At 41.9% G+C, this 24,087-nt stretch overlaps 1 protein-coding gene across 1 annotated transcript in view; it reads left to right on the top strand.

The window, feature by feature from the left end:
- adarb2 (adenosine deaminase RNA specific B2 (inactive)) overlaps window positions 1-24,087 on the top strand; it is a 302,664-nt gene that overhangs the window by 245,471 nt on the left and 33,106 nt on the right. The window contains exon 5 of the mRNA XM_035999226.1: window positions 18,052-18,166. Coding sequence (XP_035855119.1) covers window positions 18,052-18,166 — 115 coding nt within the window. The remainder of the gene's footprint in view (window positions 1-18,051; window positions 18,167-24,087) is intronic.

Here is a 24,087-nt window from a genome sequence, read left to right on the forward strand (position 1 = left end):
CATGCGGAGCTTTGTACCCGACTGACAGCCACCCGATCTCGGCTTAAAATTACTGCAACAACCGCTAAAACATCATGACCTCGCCGTCCTCTCTACCCGACTGACAGACACATTTTCTCGGCTTAAAATTACGGCAAGAATCGCTAAAGAAAACGCAAACTCACGGTGTTCTCTATCCAATTTACAGCCACCGTTTCTTGGCTTGTAAACAGCTGTGGCCCGCTTGCCTGGTCCTCCGGTAACGTTAGCAGTTATGCCGTGTTAGCATGGCGGCGCTAGCCAGAACCTGTTAGGATCACTTTACTGGCTGTGTCTCAATTGTTTTTGCAAGTAACTAACTTGAGCACTCTATATAATCAATGTGAGTACACAAATGTTGAAATGACATAAAATGCCCATCCCTAGTAGCTGTGATAAATTAGCCTGAAGCTAATTCTTACCTGTTCAGGAGGAAATTAGCCAACTCTGCATCCTTTTGGGCTCTAAGCTATCTCCATCTTTCAAATACATCTCCAATATATGTTTTGTTATGTCTCTGGTCACACAACTGTTAGAAACATGCCATGTTTTTTTTAGGTCGGGTAGAATCTATCTCTGTTGATCCTGTTTGTTTGTTTGCTGCTTTCATGGCTGTACTTACATTACAGCTGTAGTGCACTGAGTTTACGTTTTTACAGGTATATCTGGCAACCCGGTCTGGCTGTCAAACTGGGCAGTTGATAACACACAGGCCAAAACACAAACAGAAAGGAAAAAATACTGGCATTAGCATTGTTGTCAGAGAAGATAGTATTTCAGCTTAGCATGTTTCCTTAATATCTGATGACATATTGGGGTCATTTTTGGATTTAATACAGTAAATATATTACATATAGCACCTTTAAATTATTACCGATGTGCAAGACTTTCATACTTCACTATCTGATGTTTTTATACAATTCGTCCCCTGCATGATACAGCAGACCTCTCTCTCTCTCTCTCTCTCTCTCTCTCTCTCTCTCTCTCTCTCTCTCTCTGCTGAATGTGTGGATTAATGGGAGCCGTTGAACTGCCCTCAGGGGCCTTTGGAGTGGCCTCCCCCTCCCCCTCCAACCTCCCTTTGTCAACTACCTACTGTAGATGATAGACTTGTTAAATCTTCATCGCTGACCCTCTCATTTCCTCCTCTGTCTCCATCCAGCCTCTTTTCCCCTCTAATAAGTACGGCTGCCTGTTCGTCTCCTCTCTCTTTCTCTCTCCTCCCTTCTCTCCATCTCTCTCGGGGGTAGGTCATGTTATCTTTTCACAGGAGTCCCTCTGCTGGCCTTTGGTGCATTACGTATAAAGCCGCTGGTGTGTGTTTTACACTGTGTCTGACATTATTAAGTAATTTCAGGCATATCACTGCTTTTATCTCCACCACGGAGGTTAATCAGTAGGGATTTATATCGACGCGCCTTAGAAGCGTTCCAACCGTTGACACCCCAAACCTTTTTTTTTTTTTCTCCTTTCGCTCTCTGATGTTTCCTCTGCCCTGTGCATATTTTAAAAACTGATTCAGGAACAGGATGTTTGTCTATATCCAGTCACTTAAACTTTGAACATAATAATTCCGTGGTAATGCTTGGTAGGTCAACGAGGATGGTGCAGCATTGAATGAGTTAAGCAAATAGATTGATACTGCGTGTAGCGGCTTTTATGTACAGTAAAACATAATGCAGCATAATTGCATTTCTAATTTCTTTGTGAGTAATTACAGTAATTATTGCTTAATGTAATCCAATCTAACAATTAGAGATATGAATAGGATGTGAAACTTAGTGAAATATCAGACAATTTTATCACAAAACACACATATTCATACTAGATAAGTTTCTCTTAACAAAATTTGATTAAAATGCAGACTTTACTTATCCCATGTGAATGCACCACACTGGGGGGGGGGGGGGGTTAATTTCTAAATCACCTGAGGTCCCCTGGTAATACTAGTCCCGTGCGAATACGGCTAAAGTTAGCAAGATTCATCTTCTGGGGACCACGAATATCTAGATAAGTTTCTTTTAACAAAGAAATAATAATTTTGATTTTCGAAATGTTGAAGTACATTTTGAGGAAAGTACTTACGATTATAAATGCAGGACTTTTACTTGTACTTTTGAGTATTTTTATATTGTTTTTGTGGTACTCGGAAGGGTGGGTAAAGGTTATTTGGTGACCTGACCACCAAAACATGGCAGCACACATGGGCCGGGCCCTGATAGCGTCTATGTTGTCATAACTGGCGGTGCTTGTTTGATCAGATGAGGAGAATTTAGACTGATAATGAGTTTGAGAGTCAGTCGTGCTTAACATCTGCGGTTGGTAGTTATGATTCAGTGGCTTCAGTTTGTTTTGGCTTGAACATTGGGGTTTCATTTCCCAAATGAATGTTTGGATTTAGGTTTAAGAGCATTAGTGGCTTTCGTCAGATGTAACCAATCAGGGGGCATATGAAGTTAGCTGTGACCAAAGTTTGGGTTACACAATTTAACTTTAGTTCTATGTCATCTATGAATTACTGGAAATTGGCAAAAACATATGTTCTCATTTTCTCATAAAATGTCTGATTGTTTTCTGAGAAACTGTCCAGGGCCAAAAGGAATACTTGGAATTGATGGTGGTGGTAAATAATCATCAAAAAGGACAAGTTTGTGAACGGGCAACACAGATTTTGATAATCTATCCAATAGTTGTTGAGATCTTTTTAGTCTGGACCAAAGTGGTGGACAAACTGATGTATAGGGCTGGGCACCGAACGTCGATACTTTTATGGCACCAACCAAAATACTCCAATCTTATGAGTATCGAAAAATGATTTATCTTTCGGTGCCAAATTTCGGTTCCAAAAGCGTCTGAGCGCATAAACGCAAGCTTATCTGTCCTCTCTGCATATTGACAGAGAGCGGAGCTCCGACACACACACACACGCAGAGGTGTGGACGGAGTAAACTCGAGTAAACTACGTCGGCTCTGCAGTTTTGTTGAAGTCACAGTGAGTCACGGCAATGCCATGGTTTCAAGTGTGTTTACAATTTTTCAAAACTTCACGCAGACAGCATTTGCTGCTATATGATATTAATGGAGAGGCGAAAGCGGTCGCGGTGCTGTTGACGTTATACTTCCTCTGAGACAAGCAGGCACAACAGTGGTTTCTATGCCCTGGTGACTGACTGACAGGCTGAGGTTATAAGGCAAGGCAACTTTAGTTCTACAGCACCTTTCAGCAACAAGGCAATTCAATTACATTGCTTTGCACTTAAGTTAGTTCTTCATTAGTTCAATGTTGACAGCAGGGCAGTCACCAAGTTTGTTAAAGGTTTGTGTCATTATGCAGTTTGCACTAAAAAGTCTTTGTTGTTTACATTCCTTTGCATTTTAGTTAGTTCAACATTAGCCTGTACACAAAGTCATTTGTTTATTTCTTTATTATTTATAATATGTTCATGTTGTGGCAAAAAGGTTTCTCTTTTTTTGTTAATTTTTAAAGTTCGGATTGATACCAATCCTAAGTATCTGACTGGCGCACCCCTATCCAAAAGCACAACCAGTGTTATTAATGTTACTCTGAGTTAGCAGTGTTACCAGATTTTTTTTAAATTTTGATAACTGTTTTGATTCGCAATTAAGGTGGAAAATAAAAGGTTTGTGTTTAATGTATTTTTGTTGATGTTGAAATGGATTTTATAACATATGGTATCAGCATCAAAACTGAGGTATCAAAATTGGCACCGGATCGAAAGATTTTGAACGATACCCAGCCCTACTGATGTAGCATGTCTAAAGATCTCATTGTATATTCCATGCTGTCTGTAGTTTTTGTCAGTATTTACACTCACCTAAAGGATTATTAGGAACACCTGTTAAATTTTGCATTAATGCAATTATCTAATCAACCAATCACATGGCAGCTGCTTCAATGCATTTAGGGGGGTGGTCCAGGTCTAGACAATCTCGTGAACTCCCAACTGAATGCCAGAAAGGGAAAGAAAGGTGATCTAAGCAACTTTGAGCGTGGCATGGTTGTTGGTGCCAGACGGGCTGGTCTGAGTATTTCACAATCTGCTCAGTTACTGGGATTTTCACGCACAACCATTTCTAGGGTTTACAAAGAATGGTCTGAAAAAGGAAAAACATCCAGTATGCGGCAGTCCTGTGGGAGAAAATGTCTTGTTGATGCTAGAGGTCAGAGGAGAATGGGCTGAGTGATTTAAGTTGATAGAAGATCAACTTTGACTCAAATAACCACTCGTTACAACCGAGGCATGCAGTAAAGCATTTGTGAAGCCACAACACGCACAACCTTGAGGCGGATGGGCTACACCAGCAGAAGACCCCACCGGGTACCACTCATCTCCACTAAAAATAGGAAAATGAGGCTACAATTTGCACAAGAGCACCAAAATTGGACAGTTGAAGACTGTAAAAATGTTGCCTGGTCTGATGACTCTCGATTTCTGTTGAGACATTCAGATGGTAGAGTCAGAATTTGGCGTAAACAGAATGAGAACATGGATCCGTCATGCCTTGTTACCACTGGGCAGGTTGGTGGTGGTGGTGGTGGTGGTGGTGGTGGTGTAATGGTGTGGGGGATCCCTTTCGCCTTCAGAACTGCCTTAATTCTTTGTGGCATTGATTCAACAAGGTGCTGGAAGCATTCTTTAGAAATGTTGGCCCATATTGATAGGATAGGGTCAAACACGGTATTAGTATGGTGTTCCTAATAATCCTTTAGGTGAGTGTAGATTTCCAGTTAGGATGGTCCCTTACACAAGAACTGGGCCATATGGATTGATTATAGACCCAAGTGGAGAATAGGAGAGAAATAATGATCCACTTCTATGTTTAGAGTGTCCTTAGTTTTTGGATGAGGCTATCATTCTTGTGGTAGACTCTGATCCTTACCACATGCACCAGGCTTGTCGTCTTGGTTTCCACCTTTTGAAGCCTAATGAGGAATCCCTGCTTGAGCTCTGCTTTGCTGTTGGAAACCTGTGGTGCAGCATCCCATCTCCCCCTCCTCACCTGCGACGGGCAGAGAAGCTAGGCTGAGCTGTGGCAAAAACAGATCAATTGTACAAGCTCTGTCACTTGCTCTCTCCCTTCTGCGCCTTCATCTGCCTTTGTTTCTCGCTCGCTAACATCAAGCATGTGGTTTGAAAGGGAAAGACCTCTTCTTGCGATGACGATTGCCATATGGTGCCGGGCTGGCTGCCTCATCTGACTGACAAGATTTTTGATACACACACACACACACACACACACACACACACACACACACACACACACACACACTCTGAGAGAAATCTGTTCCACGGGCTGCAGGGCCATCTGGCCATCACACGAGAGAAGGTTGGCTATAATTTTGGACGAGGTGCTGGAGTGTTTCACAGCACTCTGTAAATTTGTACACAGTTCAACTTCTCTGGATTGCACTTTGTTGTCATCACATGACACAATGGCATTTTTTACTGTCAATAAAAAGTGAGACAACAGAACAACCACTGAAAGAAGATCCAAGTACAAGCACTGACATATCTGGGTGTTTTTCCCTCTTGTGATACAGATCTGGAGGACAGAGGGAAAGAGTAAAGGATTCAGGAGTGAGAGTGATGCTGTGTCATATGGAGAACAAACAAGAGGGAAATCTGCCTCGCCGCAAGGAGTCTGGCTTTTTGAGAATCTAAAAAGCCCCCAGAGGCAGTGCTTCCACCAAATGAATAGATATCCATTTTCAAAAGCTGCATGCTTGGCGGCAGGCGAGGGATGGGGAGAGGGGAGGGTGGGCTGGTGGTGGTGCAGGGGGGGGGGGGGATATCTAGGCAGAGGGCAGACACTATTAAAACTCGGGAGAATGAATTGTTAAATACCTCTATAAAGAAATATAAGACATGGCCCCGTTTTTATGCTGCCTGGGCCGCTCTGCAGGCGGGTGATAAGGTGGTGAGGGTGGTGGGTTGAAGCGTGTGTGTGTGTGTGTGTGTGTGTGTGTGTGTGTGTGTGTGTGTGTGTGTGTGTGTGTGTGTGTGTGTGTGTGTGTGTGCGTGTTTTCCTGAGGGTGGGTTAAAGTCAAGCCCACATCCACCCCCTGCCACTCTGAACATGAGCAGTGATGTTCATGGAGGAGTGACACAATCAACATGGCTGCCTCAGTTTTACACCCCATGTTTCACCAAATAAATTGAGGCACGATGTGTGGAAGCATATGGAGAATGGTATGGAAGACCTTTAAAATGTAATCACTGATTGATCTTTAGTCATCATTTCCTTTTGGGGCCTTCGTGCTAGACAATAAATTATACAATTGAGAATTTTCTTATTCCTCACAACACACACACCATCACCCGTACCAGCATGCACAGACTTCTAGGTCAGGCCGCAGCAGAGAAAATTTCCCTGTTGACATTTTGTGTTTCTGGCACAATATTGACTTCAGAGGGAAGGCAGCAGGAGGACTGTTGGTGACATTCCACATTACCTTGGCGATAGATGCTGAACTGTTTACGTGCACTAGCAGTTGGAGAGGGGGAAATAAGAAGCAGAGAGGGAGGGGTGAATGGACGGATGGATGGACAGAAAAAAAACAGGTATTCAAACCTGTCACCTTTTGGTGAAATTTGACATTTTTTGGGGGGTGGAGCTTACTAAAAGGTACTTCCATAGAAACACAACGGAGCGTAAACAGCTGTGGATGTGCGTTTGGATGCGTGTGCATTGACTCTGCAACAAAAGGCAGCAAGCAGCTAAAGAAATGGAGCCAATCAATTCGCCCGGGCCACACCGCCTGCCTCTACCTGTGTGTGACGGCTACCTCGCTGAACTGCTGCGGCTCGCACGCATGTGGTGTCCACAAAGACAGCGCTGCCCAGCCTTATCTCTCTATACTGAATTCACCTTTCATAATGGCCATCAAAAAAAGAATATTTCATTTCATTCTTAATGTAATTTATATTTATTTTAGACAGAAACACTCAAGGCTTTTAATTTTAAACGGAAACAGGAAGTGTTTAGTGAGTTAAAACTTTATATTTTTTATTTTTCATGCCTTTCTTCATTGAAACTTTAGTGAAAGGTGTATTGTTGCTGGTATGATTTCATATGTCAAAAGATAATTTCCATTGACTATTTAGCTGAGATATGCGCGCGTCACTGTAAAAATAGGCGACAACGCCAAATCTCTAGATGAGCTGCAGCCAAGCTGCACCTGAGCCTCTGGGCTTCTTTGCATTAGTCTTCATTACCTAAAATGAGTTTGCGTCTGTTCTCTCCACTCATTTTTTGTTTGATGACTGGTATACAATCATTCCCAATCGTTCTACCTTTAAAACTGGCTTTTGGTTTAGTTTTAACACATTTTGAGATAATTCATACACCGGAATCAGATTTTGGCGAAATACAGAAATGTACGATGGCGTACTGGGGCCATTTTAGTTTTTTTCTCGGAATATTACCCCCCTCCCCCGGCTCCGTAATATATATTTTTCCTGCAATGGCCCTAATACGGCGTCGTAGAAATGCCCCATTTATGCCCCCACTTATCATTTCAAATATCCAATACGGGTTAATCTGGTAATGCACCTGAAGCTGTTTGGTAAGTGCCAAAAACACCACAAGAGGAATCATTTGTGCACTTGAGCAGTATAGTTACAATATTTAACTGTTAGCAATGACACCTAGCCAGGCCTCCATAAACTATCACAAACACATAGATGAACCATTTTTATGTAATATGAGCAAGACCAAAGTTTTATTGTCATCATAGGCTCTTTTCATGCCAATCCCTCACCTATACAGATCATTGAGTGGTTGAACTGATCAGGGATCAGATAACTGGTACAACAGCTTGGTGCATCCTCAGTATGAGCATATGTGTTTAAATCACTGCAGCCAATTTTTTCCTGTTATTTTAATGAGAATAAAGACAACAGCTTATTTCAATTCGTCTTGAATGCTTCTTGGTAGCATTTACACTTAGCTTCTTTGACATCAAATAGCTATCAGACCTGCATAAGATACATGAAATGACGTGAGTTTAATCCTCCTGTTGTCCTCAGGTCAAATTTGACCTGTTTTCAAAGTTTTTTATGTCAGAAATATGGGGGGGGTTTCAACCAAATTGCCCAAAAATAACACGGATGGTTTCATACAAAGTTCTTCAGGTAAAATGTATGAATTTAATAGCATTTGCATTTAACAAAAAAATAGATATAATTTCACGTAAATCAAGTTTGTTGACCAATGTTCCAACAATAACTGTAAAACATATTATTAAACCAACACAAATTGCTGTTAGTGGTGTATATAAGTGACCAAATCGTTTTTGTGTCAAAAGCATTGGAAAAAGCGCAAAGAAAGTTAATTTTAATTTTTTACCCAGAAGGACAACAAGTTCATGGTCGATGGGAAGATAGTCTATGTCCACAACGTTCCACTTCTGGGATTTCTCTTAGCACCGCCCAAGACGTTTGTGATTGGTTTAAAGAAATGCCAATAAAATGGCACGTTTTTCTCCTATCCCGGGAATGCTGTGACGACTAGCCAGACCCTCTTCCGCAGCGCTGTGGAGGAAGGTCTGGCAAAGCGAGACTAACGGGAAGACAACACAAGGGTTAAATGGGGTCAGTGGATCCATTTTAAAGTGGCTCTGTACTTCAACAACTCTTCTTTATGAAGGCTGATTGAGGCATTGCTGCAATAGATCTCATTCATTGTAGCTCTAACAGTTGCTAAAAAACTAGTGCTGCTTGTTTTCTCCACCCTGAGGAGGCCCAGAGTAACTGCTAAGTAAATTGGTCAGAACTGATGCAGCAAAGACACCAGGTTGGCAACAGCCACTACAGCAGTTTTTGCTCTGAGCACTTTCTACCTGAGATGTATTCAGAGTGGAGCTTATGTCAGTTACCTGAAACAGATTTTGAAATCCAAATTCCCATGGAGCAGCGTTAACCTTGATGCTCATCCAAGAGGAAGCCAGCCAGCCACACACACGCCGGCCGTCCTCCTCGCTGTGTTGCCGGTCGCACTGATGCTCTGTCTGACTGAGGATCGAGATCCTTGGCCCCGTTTTTCTGCCACATTAGGCCCACACTGAAGGTGGCACTCAACTCCCCTGCTGAGGAAAGAGTGTGTGCGAGAGTGTGTGCGCGTATGTTAAGAAAACTGAGAGGGGGGGAACGTGAGGAATTCAGGTACAGGCAGATGTATGTATTTCAGATACGAGCTGAAATAAACTGAGAAACAGTTGAGAAAGTTTAAGGAGTTTATTTGTTACTAAGGGAACCACAGCTGTAAATTACAGCATATTTTCCTTTTGTATCAGGCAGTGGTGGGAGAAGTATTTTGATCCTTTAAAGTATTAATACCACACTGTAAAAATAAGTCCTGCATTGAAAAATGTTTCTCAAGTAAAGGTATGTAAGTAGCGTCAGGAAAATGAACTTTTTTAGAAGCTGGAAACGATCAAAGCAGTTCTGTCAATCAACTAAGTGTTTAATCGTGTAATTATTTCAGCTGTACATGTAGACCTATACATTGTTGGGTATGTTATGTGTTTTGTGTGCAAAAATCTAATTTGTAAAGTAACTATTTAAATATTTGTATTTATAAATAAGAAGTAGATAGTGGGATGAAAAGAAAAGACTAAACTAAAGTACAAGTAGCTCAAATTTGTACCCAAGTTCAGTACTTATTTTCATTCCACCACTGGTATCAGGTAACGTAGATCATGTTGTTACCCAACCCCGACTCGCAGGATGAGGAAATTATAGGCTGTGGCTCACTGTTGGCTTCTTAGTCCTGGCAGATTACTGCCCTCTATCACAAACCAGCATGAGAGAGAGAGGGAAACCTGACAACGCAGGAGGAGGAGGAGGAGGGGGGTTAAAGGGAGGAGTGAGAGAGGAGAGAAAGTGGAGAAATGAAAGGCAAGACCGGAATCTGAAGAGTCAGACTTGCAAAGATGGGAAGAGAAGAAGAGGAAACCTAGTCTATATCGCCGACGTTTCATTTATGGGATTGTTCAGGTGCCGCCGGAGGTTCCGCTGGATGTCCCTCAGGCTACATTTACATTGCTACATTTTGGTTGTAAAAAGGAATATCTTTTGCTATGTTTACACCTCACATTCACACTGCTGTGGCGTTTCAGAGCAAGAAATTTGAAAACACTTCTGACCCCGTTTTGGTTTGGAATCTCCGGGGTTGTGTTGCAGTCTCAACAGCCACAAACGTAGACCTTTGGCAACACCGACACTGTGACACGTTTCGCCGCCTGATTGGGTCTTATCAGTCATGACGTCTCGTTCTCTGAGACTAAGCTACTAACATTACCATGGCAACTACCAGCAACGGGCAAAGTATACATACACCCAAGGCGATTGTGATTGGTTCAAAGAAATGCCAATAAACCAGAGCACGTTTTTCTCCTATCCCGGAATGTTGGTGCATTGGAGATGGGTCTGGCAATGTGAAACTAGAGGAAATGTGAATTGACACGAGACGAGAGAGAACAAAAGGAGAGGAGGAGGAGGAGGAGGAAGCAGGAGGGAGGGACAAAAAGCTGGGCCGTGTGCCAGGGTCTATTCCACCTTTGCTCTCCGGGCCTTTCTGAGCTGCCACCTTCTCTCACCTCTGTAATGTCATCAATTTAAAGGCCTTTAGGAGGGATGGAGGACTTGACTCGGGGTTCAGACTGTGACCGACACCAGCTGACGCTGCCAAGCCAAGCAGCATTCTCTTACAATTAATTGGATGTCACTTCCAGGTACAGAAAACAAGGCAGGTTTTTTGTTTTGTTTTTTGTGTAACTGGTGCTCCTACAGAATGAGAAAATTCAACATTTGGGCTGATGACTTACCTCCAAACAAGGCTGTTTTTCTCACCTTCCTGAAAAGTTGACTATCAGGAGGTTCAGTGTAGGGCTGGGCGATATGGAGAAAATCAAATATCACAATATTTTTGACCAAATACCTCGATATCGATAACGCAACGATATTAGTGTTGACTATCAGTGCTTTCACAAAATATTAACACAATGAGAATTTTGATAAATAATCATCAGTAATGTGGATATAATGACTAAGTGGGTAAAGGCAAATAATAGAATAGTTAGTCTGGTAAGTTCAGAAAATAACATAACTTTATTGTAATGCAGCCTTTAAAACCATGAAAAGACAACCCTTATATTACACCATATTACGATATTACGATATCCAAAATCTAAGACGATATCTAGTCTCATATCACGATATCGATATAATATCGATATATTGCCCAGCTCTAGTTCAGGGTCTTTTAGTCAATATGATTCAGTCAGGAACACTCTTCTCATAGATTTAACCATTTATTGCAAAAATATTGAAATACAGTTATGCTTGGCGCTGATGGCTCCGCTCTTGATAATGCTCCCTGGACCAGCCAAGCAGCATGCTAAGCTCAAACAGGGAGCGCTATGCAGAAACCCCCCTGGGTAAAAAAAAAAGAGTTAGGACTCTGACTCTGAACTAGAAAGGTGGAGGTAGGGGTGGTGGAGGCAAAACGTTGTCAGCAGCAGCAGTTAGTGAAGCAGCGGGCGTATGACTTCCGTGTCCTGCATGAACTAACGCTAAGCTTAATTTAAAGAGAGAGCATTCATTGATTTTGACAACAACTTTGTTGATAGTGTTTTGCAGTGTCCCTACATACACTGCAACTAATAATTATTTTCATTATTGATAAATCTGTTGGATTATTTTTTTCTGATTAATCAATGAATGGTTTAGTCCATGTAAAAAAAATCGAATGACTTGTTCGGTCCCCAACACAAATATATGAGTTGTAAATATACGAGTGGTATTTAGTGTAGTGTTTGTGTAATGTGATGTAATGCCTAATGTTTGTGTATTGTACATATATTTGATATATTCAAATATTTATATATTTATGTACATAAACATTGTATATATGTTTAACGTCATTGTGTAAATTGTATTGTCACGACATAGACTACAGGAGCCCAGGAAGAACCCCTAGAATAGCTTCTAGCTGACGCTGAAGCTAATGGGGATCCAAAGATACCAACAAACAAACAAAGATACACCGTGATATAAAACAGTAGTGGTGGGCCGATCGATCCAAATATCGATAATATCGATACCAACGTTGGTATTGATATTGATCAATACCAGTGTACTGCAGCGGTTTCATCAAAAAGGCGCCCTGGCTGTCTGTGTCTGTGTTATGGCGCTTAGCCACTGCTAATACCAGCTCTACTCGGCCCGGCCGCAGTGCTCTGTCCTCCTTTTTCCATTGCAGATTTAGTACCGCCTCATGTGTGAGGCGAGCGTGCCTGGGCGTCATAGCAACGCCGCAGGAAACTGCCGTGACCTAACGCGACGCACACACAGAACGTCGAAGGTGTGTTGTTTTTGATTCTCGGCATGTGGCTGTTACCACAACCAGAAGACACATTTTATTTCAAAAGAAGCTGGAGGCAGCACAGCTGGCTGAACTATTTAAAAATAGCGGGTTTGTTCAGGACACCCCCGTCTGTCCCTAGCAATGATGACGCAGTGATTAGTGACGATTCTCTCCGACCAATCAGTAGCCTGCAGGTTTTCACGTCACCTTTTGGTATCGCCTCAGCTCACTTGGAACCTTGACGGAGGTGACACTAAAAAAAGGACCTGTTAGCAGGTACCAGGGACTTTTCATAATAGAAAACCAAAAAAGGCGAGTAGAGTAGAGTCGAGGCGAGTCGAGCAGGTACCATGTAATGGAAAAACGCCATAAGTCACCGCTGCTTTCAAGTGCCGCTCCTGTCACAGCGCGGAGCAGGCACACTTTGCTCCTCCTCCCCCCTCTTGTGATTTGATGTTGTACCGTCACGTGAGTCAGCGGCGCCGGACAAACAAACAAGCAAGTAAGCAGCCAGGCCCCGGTGGCGGCCAGCAGCACACACACACAAGCAGCACAGAGACGGAGCAGAAGAACGGCTGAGAGGAAGAGGAGCGCTGTGTGGCTCTATTTTCAGGCCAAAAATGAAACAACAGCAAGCTGTATAATTTGTAAAAATGCTGTAAGATACAGTGGTAACACAACAGATGTATTCAAGCATATGAAAAATCTTTCCTGGGTTTTAAGTAATTAATAATCCAAAGGTAAAATCACAAAAACACTTAAGGTCATAAAAATGCATTCAGATTTAACAATTTGATGATGCATCCACCTTCATTACTAAAAAGTATCGGTATTGTATCGGTATCTGCGATACTGGCCCTGTATTTACTTGATATCGGATTGATACCAAATATTGCAGTATCGCACACCACTATAAAACAGAGAAAAGCAGAAAGCCTGGCATAGAAATTAGCAATTGTTAAGCACATTTCTGCATAATAAACAACTGAAACGATGAATTGATTATCTGTTGCCGATCATTGAAATATCGGTATAAGTAGCCAAAAAAAACTATCCTTAAATGTAGAATTTCTAAAAAAGATCCCACAGTATAACACTGCTATAAAGAGGTTTTAAGAATACTAGAAATTGACACACACCCTACATGTCATAGATATTTACCATAGATGGCAACCAGTTATAGATGCAGTGGACCCCTCTGGGCTGGACGTCCTAACAATCCTGAAACTTTAATATTTCATGAGATAACTCACTTTTACACTATCAATCATTTTGGCAGTTGTCACATTTTGCTAAGGGTGAATATCTTTGTAACATAAATTGACTTCTGAGAGTCCTTGGTCACACTGAATCTACGGAAATGAGAATCTGTCCACTTGATTTTTCTTGATTTTTGTCCCCGTCACTGCAACATGAGCTGCACTGAGTTAGGGCTCGACAAACATGCTCTTTGATGGGATTGATTGCTCAAGCATGAAGTAAACAACATGAGATGAAAAGTTCAGACGACAATTTTTTTCTTCTCTTTTGTCCGTCTTGCCAGTTGTTAAAGAGGACATTCATCTCAGAGGTGAGCTGTCATGTAACTGTTACAGAGCTCGATATGTCATCATTGCAACTCTTGAAACAAAGTGCTAAAAGTTAGTTACTGTTGACTTTTCACAAACCCTCACATTCCTTTTCTGCTCTTTTTTCCCAAACAGCTTCAGGCAAACACAGTCAGAGCAGCAGTATGTGCGTGGATACACATGGGCACAGACAGGCAGCGATTTGTGAAAAAAGCAGAGGGGTGGATGTTTTTTGATCATGCACAACTAAACAAAACATGCAAGAGTGAAATCCTCCTTGCACTACCATGGATATAGTGCCATGTATGCCAAAACACTTAAATATGCACTTCACAGCACTTTCAAGCTGGAGAGCGGAGTTCACTTCGCGGCGAAAACAAAAATACTTTGTTCATTCCTCAGGAATGTCTTCCAATCCAAACCACGATCTTTTTGGTTTTGGTGCCTAAAACGTACCTGTCATCGCGGCATGACGCTAACTTTTTCTGGCTAAACTCCACTACCATGGCCCCTGAAAGGACCGTCATCTGGGGGTGCCTGTACCCGGCTCGCAGTCACCTATTGGCGGCTAAACAAACTGCTGACGGTAGCCGGCATCCCGGAGCTACGTAGCGGCTAAATACAACCAGCAATTGCCGCTGGGATTTTATCGTTCTATCGCACTGTAGACTGTTCACGTTAAAGCGCTTTACTTAGTTTAAAATACTTCTATTTTAGGGATATAATATATGGTCTATTGGTGAAGTAGCATTGATCACTTTGAGGGGGGGATACATTTTGCACTCTGGACACACACACCACAAACTGTGAGCACCTCGACCGCCAGTTCCAACTGTGAGAGTATTTCACAGCCTGACGAGGGCTATAATGTGCAATATGCTCACTAATTCAGTCACCCTCTCTGTCTTTTTTCACCCTTAATCTCTCTCACTCTATGAGTCCGTCACCATGGCATCTGTTGATGTCCTCTCAGCTACTGCAGGCTCAATCTGTCCGAAAAGCCCACTCTGCTGCCACTTTGTTGCCATCTCCCGGTGATCCATTTACAGCATGCTCTACAGTTGGTGCGAAGGCCGCTAAGCCCTTAATTACCAACTAGATTAAAGAGCATTAAAGGTTTGGGAAAGTGGTGGATATGATCCACATGTCTTAGCAACATCTGTTTAACAGTGTGGATTTAGTGGATGTGTGGTGAGAAGTGTCTGTCTGGCTGGAGAGATGGATAGTAAATCAATCAATAAATCCTGTACAGTCTGCATTTTATATTGTGAAAGACGTGGGTTGCTTCAGGGCACAAATAGAGGTTGTTTACAGCACAAAACTGAAACACTGTGCTGTTCTTTCAGTACAAAGGGAGCTACAGACAGCAGATGGTGGAGGAAATCAAAAACCGATGTAAAAAATAATGTCCAACATGTTCCTTTAGTGAAGCCAGAGAGAGAGAGAGAACAATCAGAAAGATTGAGCTGGGACAAGTGGCAACATCGTCTTTGATTATGTATAAATATATAGAGAATATGATGCTACCTATTACACCAATGAGCAACCATTCCCCCTAAGAATGATTATTTCACTGTTAATGTGAAAAAAAGCTCCCATGAAATATATGTTACATCTGCATGAGTTTGGTAATTTTCTGACGTGGCCGTTACACTACACGGTCAGATAATGTCAGTAGCAGCAATAGGCAATCTGTAAGTGCAATACAGGAAACAGTGTGTAATCTAATCATTGTGTAACAATTGTTATTTATATCTACCTTGTACTCTATTGTAGGGCTGCAACTAACAATTATTTTCATTATCGATTAATCTGCATATTATTTTCTCGATTTAGCGATTATTCCTTTGCTCTGTAAAAATCAGAAAATAGTGAAAAATGTCCATCCCAGTTCGTCAAAGTCCAAGGTGATGTCTTTAAATGTCTTATTTTGTCAGTCTAAAACCTAAAGGTATTCAGTTTAATATGATTTAAAACAGAAAAGAGCAGGAAATCTCCATATTGGAGCGGCTGAAAACATTTAGCATTTAACGATAAATCGATTAGCAAAATAGTGGGCGATTTTCTTTTTGTCGATCGATTAGTCGACTAGTCGTTGCAGATCTAATCCATTGCAGGCTCTGCTTGAGGTTTCCTCATTTTTCCTTTCCATTTTTTCTTACTAAAAAGTAACTTAACATCAGGCTAAAAAGCAAGTGCTTCACTGCCCTCTCAGGTTGAAAGTGTCGAGGCTGTTTCACTTCTGACCACAGCCAGCATCACTGATGGGTCAAGGCTCTAAGGATAGATGGTGGCATATGTTGTATATATTGTTTCAATATGTTTTTCATTGAGCCAAAGATTATTGTACAGACAGTAACCTAGTCAAGTCAACTCGCTCTTTTTTTTTTTTTTTAGAAAGAGATTACAATCATTAATCTGTATATAAAATATTTGTTACAGAAAAACAGAATTAAAGCAAACAGAGAAAAAATTAAAAAAAACACACACAAGAGAGCTTAATTTCACCATACCCTTCCCATTCCTCAACCTACTACTCTTACTCATCTAACTCGCTCAAGAGATACAGTACAACAGTGCATATATGTATTCGACATCCCCAAGTTTTAATGTATTGTGCTAGTTTGTCCTTTATTACATATATTATCCTTTCCAAATGTAATGTACTAGTCAGGTACTTGAGCCACATGTTGTCTGTAGGAACCATTGTCCCATCATCAAAAGTAATTTTGTTGCTGTGATGAGACAATAAGAAAGGAATTGTTGCTGGAACTTGGTGAGTTTTCTTAATGTTTCAGACGTTCCAAGGGCAATCAGTAAAGGCTCTGGTGGGCACAGTGCGCGATCACCGAAGGCTTGTATCATGTGGACGCCCCGACAGTTTTGTTGTCATTACTTAGAATTCCTCATGGGGGAGACAGAAACTACGAACTATAGCTTAAACAAAATTGAGGGACTCACAAGAGACAGAATAAAAAAAGAACAGGTCAAAATGTAAGTATCAGAGGTCATTCTGACTTTTAGTCTGTAGTTTGAGTCAAGCCCAATAAAATGTTGGGTTTTACATTACTATAGTGCATCTCCACATCTTTCGTTAGAACCTCCCTGCCCCCTGAATGCCCACATTTTTCAAACTTCACACGTTTGTAATGCAGGCTTTCTGTTAAACATTTTGAATGTCAAACCGAGGTTTTTTATTTAAGTTTTTATTTTTATTCTTTCAAACTTTGGAAAGCTCTCTCCAAAGCAACAGAAGACTAACTGTTCTCACTGGCTGAGCAGCACTCCTCATGTCGAGTAAACTGAACTTAATGTGTGAAATGGAATGGAGTGCCCCTTTAATGTGAGGTCTGTTCTAATAAGATGTTATAATAAGATAACCTTTGACTGTCAATGGACTGAAGTGCAAAAAATAGCATCATAGCATCATTGTTCTATTAAGACATACATAATATATATAGATACATAAAATATACAGATTATACAGTTTATGCCTCTTTGGTCAACTTAACCTTTAAGTGATGAGAACATTAACACTAAATTCACTGGATGTTTCCCCTACAGATACACTATGTTGAGTGATAGTAGGATTCTGGCAGTGTTGTGCTGGGTGGATACCAGGGGTGTACTTTCACTGTACATATGTAAGTAAAAAGTGACAAAAATCACTCCACAATGGAGGAATACGTGAAGTTCTCAACACAAATAGTTCCTACAGTAATCTTGGCTATATGAAGTTATTCATATTTTATTTTCAATGTGTGTAGTACTATGTATAGTTTGCTTATACTACATGGCATGTGGCAAACTGGTATGACTAAAACCTTAATCTTTTTTTCTGCTGGTTATGCTACTATTACTCAACGTGTTGTATGGTAGTGTTGGAGACATCACTATAATGATGTACAGAGATTTGTTGACTGATTTCCATGCACTTATAGCTAAACAGGTAAGTTGACATTTGGGCCAATCTCCCAAAAACTCACTGCATTACCTGAACAGAATAGGGAAGTGGAATATTATACCGCCATAGATTGTGTCTAGCAGAAATTAAGGGCGCGATTGTGTTTTTCAGGACTTTGCCGATTCAATATTCCACTTGGTGAGAGAGAAGTACCGGTCGCTGGTGGGCAGCTGCAGTCCTGCGCACGCTCGACACAAATCCCTGGCAGGCATCGTAATGACCCGAGGTATGGCAAATTTCATTGACTTTTATATATCCCTTTGAATTATTGAAGTGGTGCAATATAGAGAGAGTGAGGGAGGGAGGGAAAAAAAGAGAGAGAGAGGACAAGAAATGGGAAGAGGAAGGAATTCTAGATTGAGAGAGAAATGATAAACTAAGTTTGGGGGGGGGGGGGGGAGCCTCCACTCCATGCTGTACCTTGCACTTGTGCAGGAGAATATACCTTTCTGATGAATTATTGACTATTCAGAGTCTCTGAGGAGAATGACACATGGTAGTGAGTGTCAGTCATCCCCACTGCATGCTGGACTTGCTGTGCTCAGTCAGCTGTGACAGGAGTTCCAGATGCCACAGCGGAAATCTTAACTAGATCAGCTTAAAACTTAATCTGAAACCCGACTGAGTGACACTGAAGGAACTGTAAGGAGGAGGAAGCTTCACACTGCTCTTCTCCTGCAGCATGAAACAATAAGTGATTACTAGACATTTATCTTTCATGTTTGGTGTTGGTGCACATTACATCAGGGCCTCCCACACAAACACAACACACGGAACCATACAGTATGTACGAACCTTGACACACTCCACATCCCTCAGAACACAATATGTGCACTGATGCACACACATAAAGCTCAGGAACGTCTCACATGACATTTGCACAAAACAAGTTGTCATGGTTTTTTAATCTGCTGTTTATGAAATACTGTAGAACATTTGAAGTTTACTTTTTATTTTTTGCAGTTGTTTAGCCCTTGTAGACTGTAGCACAGTGAAGCCAACTATCCATAAAAACAACAACATCTATGTCAAATGTATTCTGCAGCTTGTATAACTCACTCATTTATCTCAAACTAAGTTAATTATAGAATTAGGAATTTTTGATTGCGGAAAAATATAAAAAGAAAACTGTGAAGTTGAATTCGTGGTTTAAAGAGCATTTGATGTTATGTGCTCCTATATGGTGCCCTTTGGTGAGTGTGGGTCCTGGGTCAGCCGCCTCCCCTGTAAAACCCACTATAGAGCTCAACAGTGTGGTTCCAGAAGTGAAAATCCAATTGATATTCTGCATAAGGATTTTGATTAGTAGCCATAATGTCTTAACCATCCAAGGTTACCACATGCTACAATATTGTGAAACAATGGTTTATGTTCCTGTAGAAGCCACAAGTCTGTGAATGAAATCAACCTTGTTTTAAGAAAAACATGTTTTATTTGGGATGTCATGGAGAGCTACTACACTACCCACAATCCAGTCATAAAACACAGGGCTTTCAAGCGCAGGAGCAGGGGTTGTGTCCCAGGAGAAGTTAAGGGGAAATTGGTGCCTAACCTTAAATGTCGTCATCGCATGACGATTACCTTTTGTTGGCTATACTCAACTGCGATAACCGCTGAAAGGACCGTCACCTTGCGATGCACTGTACCCGGCTCACAGTCACCTTTTGTCAGCTAAACTCAACTACAACAACCTCTAAAACCATGACCCGACTCACAGTTGCCTCTTCTAGGCTAAATGTAACTGTAAAGACCGCAAAACGTAACTGTCATGTAATTTTGTAGCATATCATACGAATTGCTGTGCATAAGTTTTCGTACGGCATCATACGAACCCGTTCACGAGAATGCATTGCATTATTAGCTTTTGTTAAACGTTATACATTATACGTCGTTGATGTTAGCTAGATAACATGTTGTTAGCCGTTGTTATTAGTCGTTGGTGATAGCTGGTTTAACGTGATAGCTGTTTTTGCTAGTCATTGCTGTTAACTGGCTGATGTGTGTTTTGTTGCTTGCTAAGGTGAGGTAGCTGAGCAGGATTGTTTGGTGGGCTAGGCCGCATGCTAGAGCACTGCACGGGCCAAAAACCCTAGCCCAAAATCCGGCCCGGTTCCGTGGTTTTCAAGCCCCTGCCGACAAAGTATGCAATTTTTCAACCCGAGTCCGACCCAAGACCGACACCAATGACTTTAAGTTCCAACTCTCTCTGATGCGCGCTTTCTCAGATACATGCAAAAACACACGCTACTAAGAGGTACATGTATAAGGATGCCTGGAGATTTGAAAAATCAATCAAGTTACGCAGCAGTGCACGGCCCAAATCGACTCCGCCCGTCTGGACCAGGGCTTGCAGACTTCTACCGCATGCTACCGTTGATAGCAATATTCTACAGTAGGAGTTAGATTTTTAAGTGGCATGTGGCAGCCGGCATGGGCCACTTTCCTAAAGCCAAGTGGCGTGTTATCGCGAGGCTACGTCACACGCGGGTTGCGTTCAGGAAAAGAAGAAATGGTTGGGATTAAGAAAAGAAGAACGGGGTTGGGTTGTGTTTAGGAAAAAACGGTTGGGATTAGGAAAAGAAGAACGGGTTTGGGTTGGGTTTAGGAAAAGAAGAATGGGGTTGAGTTTAGGAAAAAAAACACTGGTTGGGTTTAGGAAAACAACAAACGTGGAAAGGAAACATCACTCGCAGGACACAAAGTCACACGCGGGACGCGATCCCCGCTCTCCTGGGTGAAAGTCCTGTGTTTTACCCGTCCTCCACTTCAACCAAACTTCCTACACGGATTTTCGCCCTTTAATACTACCCGCTACGGCGTCGATTCACACACAATCGCAATTGGCATACGGAAGTACCGGAAGTAAATGCCACTGGCACGTGCCACATGCCACTTAAAAATCTAACTCCCTCTCACATTCTAGGTAGCTTAACATGTTGTTAGCTAAAATGTTATTAGGTGATGATCTTAGCTTGTGATGTTACAGAAAGAATGAAGTGAATGCAGCTCGCTTCAGATGGCTGTGTTGAGTGTGTTGGTGCAGGTAAAGAGGGGGTGGTTCTGGGATGCTGGAACACACTGTTGAGCCAGTGAGTCAGTGTCGTGGGCTAACTTAAAGGCAGTTTATGAGAGGGTGCCCACCTGATGATGACTCTGTAGACTTGCCCGCACACTTACACTCACGCACATATTAATTTTCCTTTCTTCTTTGGTAACACAGGTCAAGGGGCATGATTCATGCGTGGACTAGTTTCTTATAGCAGAGGGGTTGCTAACTTTTGGCTATTTGTAAGACTAGTGGAACAAGAAATACAGTGTTAGTGGCTGGATAACTGAGCAGGCCATGACATTCAGATTATGCCTATCAAGCCAGTTGGGCCAGACATTATAGTTTAGCCGAAACAGAAACAATGCAGGTATATGGTCTGGTCATGTAGCTGAGTATCTGCTCTTTGCTTGGGTGGGAGCAGGATTCAAAGGCAGTTTAAATGTATGTTACTGTAGGTCAGTGCTAGAGAATGGTGTCACCTGTCAGAGAGCTCAGTAGCTCAGCCTGATACCCACTGCAGGGCCTAATGATAGGTCAAACACCATTTGACATTAACACCTGGCTTCCAAAGTAATGCTCACCCAACATTTGGCACATTTCAAAATAAACTAATATTAAAAGTATCACCATAACTGTGTGAGAAATGGACCCACAACTAAACTAAGCAGCTATGTTAGATAGATAGACATACAGTGGAAGTTATGTTACAAAACATACAGTAGGTCCTTTATTTTTTGTGGGATAGAATTTAAAAATGACCATACACACAAATGCACACAGGTCTGCACACAGAGTCCTGTCACACACAAATCCATACACACACACACACACACACACACACACACACAGAGGAGTGTTATCTCCCTGTGTGGCTGCAGGCTGTGGGGATGCAGGGGTCAGTGAGGAGGGATTGGTATCTCTGCTGTCTTTGGAGTGCTGCAGCTCATCAGTTTAGACTTCAGTGAGACTGGCGCTCATCCTGACCTAATCCAATCCCTCTGCTCTCCTCTGCCTTCCAGTAATTGCTTCTGTTTGTATATTAATAGCACATGTTATCTTCAGAGATCCAGACGTAGGGCTGCCAAGTATTCGCAGTGAGGTGGCAGCAGCAGCAGCAGTGGCCGCCGTCCGTGCACCAAAGACACCAAACTTGACAGGAACACTAGGGGAGCCCTGTACTGTTTTTCCGCCCCCTGCCTCTCTCTCTCTCTCTCTCTCTCTCTCTCTCTCTCTCTCTCTCTCTCTCTCTGTGTCTCATGCCTCTGCTTTTGCCTCAAGAATTTTAATCAGAGTCCGTCTTTGAACCGTAGACAGATAGCTAACCCCCCCCCCACCCTTGCTAGAGTCCCGCCGAGACAGTTGAGCCCCAACCTGAGTGAGATTAGCCTTGCCACCAGGCTGAGAATTGTGAGACAACCGCCAAAATAAACCGCCAGCACACACTGTGAAATAGTGTGGAAAATCTCATTGAATCAATCTGAGATAACATTGGGTGTGCAGACATGGTAAACAGTATTCAGATGTGCTCAGAGACATGAAAAATCAGCAACGTCCACTTGGAAAATGCTAAAAGAAAAGACCCTCTCCTCCTTTCCTTTTTTCTCAAAAACTTGTTTGTTGGATGGGATGAGAGAAGCTTCTTCTGAGGCTTTTTTTATTCAGCAGGGCGGTGAGACTCCAAGTAGGGGAAAATACCACAGGGACTCAAAGAAAGAGATGAGAGCAAAGGGTTTCAAACAAGTTGATTACAAATGACAGTTAAGCTATGGTTCTAAGTCTGCCTATCCATTTTCAAACAGGGATTTTTCTCTACTCTTTATCTGTTTTTTCCGGCTGCCGCAAATGTTAAATGTTCAATAATCACATCCGGCAACAAAACGGCTTGCTAAGAGGCAAAAAAAAAACTTAGCCGAGATGTGCCCAGTGTGTGTTGCAGCAGTGTGAGAGATTTTGAGAGCTTCAGCAGCATTTCACAAAGACACCCTTATATGTTCAGAGCGGTTGCCTGTTAACGCTAATAAAGATTCAACAGGGTGCAGTCTCTACTCTCGCCAAGTTGGAGTTTTTTTTCTTTATTCAAACGACACGCATTGGATGACATTCAGTGTAATCATCCAACATCTAGTGATAAAAGAACACCTGAAAGATAGGATGTTTGGAGCTCAACCTAAATGGCATATAATAGAGTTTACTAAAAGTTGACCTTGAGAGCTCATTCTGCTTTAGAAGAAAATGTTTTAATATCTGCGATAATGGGTGGCTCACTAGGAAACATTTTTCACTTTTTTTTTAACCATGGAGAATAAAGGCACTCAGATAATAGCTTTGCAGTGTCTGTCGATTGCAGGTGCCTTGTGTAATTATGGATCACTGTAACCTTCATGGTCATGTCATTTATATGGATTTTTCTGTTGGACTCCCCCAGTGGTTCCTAATCATGATTGCCAGTAAAGTCTGCTTAACAGTTTGTCCTCACTTTTCACTTGAAATATGTAATTTTTTGTCAAGGCTTCATCTCTAATATCTTTGTACAAACCCCAATTCCAATGAAGTTGGGACGTTGTGTAAAACATAATTAAAAACAGAATACAATGATTTGCAAATCCTTTTCAACCTATATTCAATTGGGGGCGGCCTCTAGCTCACCCAGTAAGAGCGTTCGCCCCATGTTGGCTGAGTCCTGCAGCGACGCGGGTTTGAATCCGACCTGCTGCCCTTTGCTGCGTGTCATCCCCCATCTCTCTCTCCCTTTCATGTCTATCGACCGTCACTATACAAAGGGGAAAAGCCCTAAAAAAAATAATTATGATTAGACTGCAAAGACAAGATATTTAATGTTCAAACTGATAAACTTTATTGGGTTTTTTTGTGCAAATATTCACTCATTTTGAATGTGATGCCTGCAACACGTTCCAAAACAGCTGGGACAGGGGTAACAAAAGTGGGGGAGTTCACGGCGGCTCACTGGTTAGCATTGACCAACCCTCCCAGAATCAGCTGGAGTTTATCGTATTTGCACAGGTATCTCCAGTTTCTTGCAGTACTGGAAAAAGTATTCAGATCCTTTACTCAAGTAAAAATACAACACTGTACAAATA

The sequence above is a fragment of the Sander lucioperca genome, chromosome 1 (genome assembly GCF_008315115.2).
Source record: "Sander lucioperca isolate FBNREF2018 chromosome 1, SLUC_FBN_1.2, whole genome shotgun sequence".
NCBI lineage: Eukaryota > Metazoa > Chordata > Actinopteri > Perciformes > Percidae > Sander > Sander lucioperca.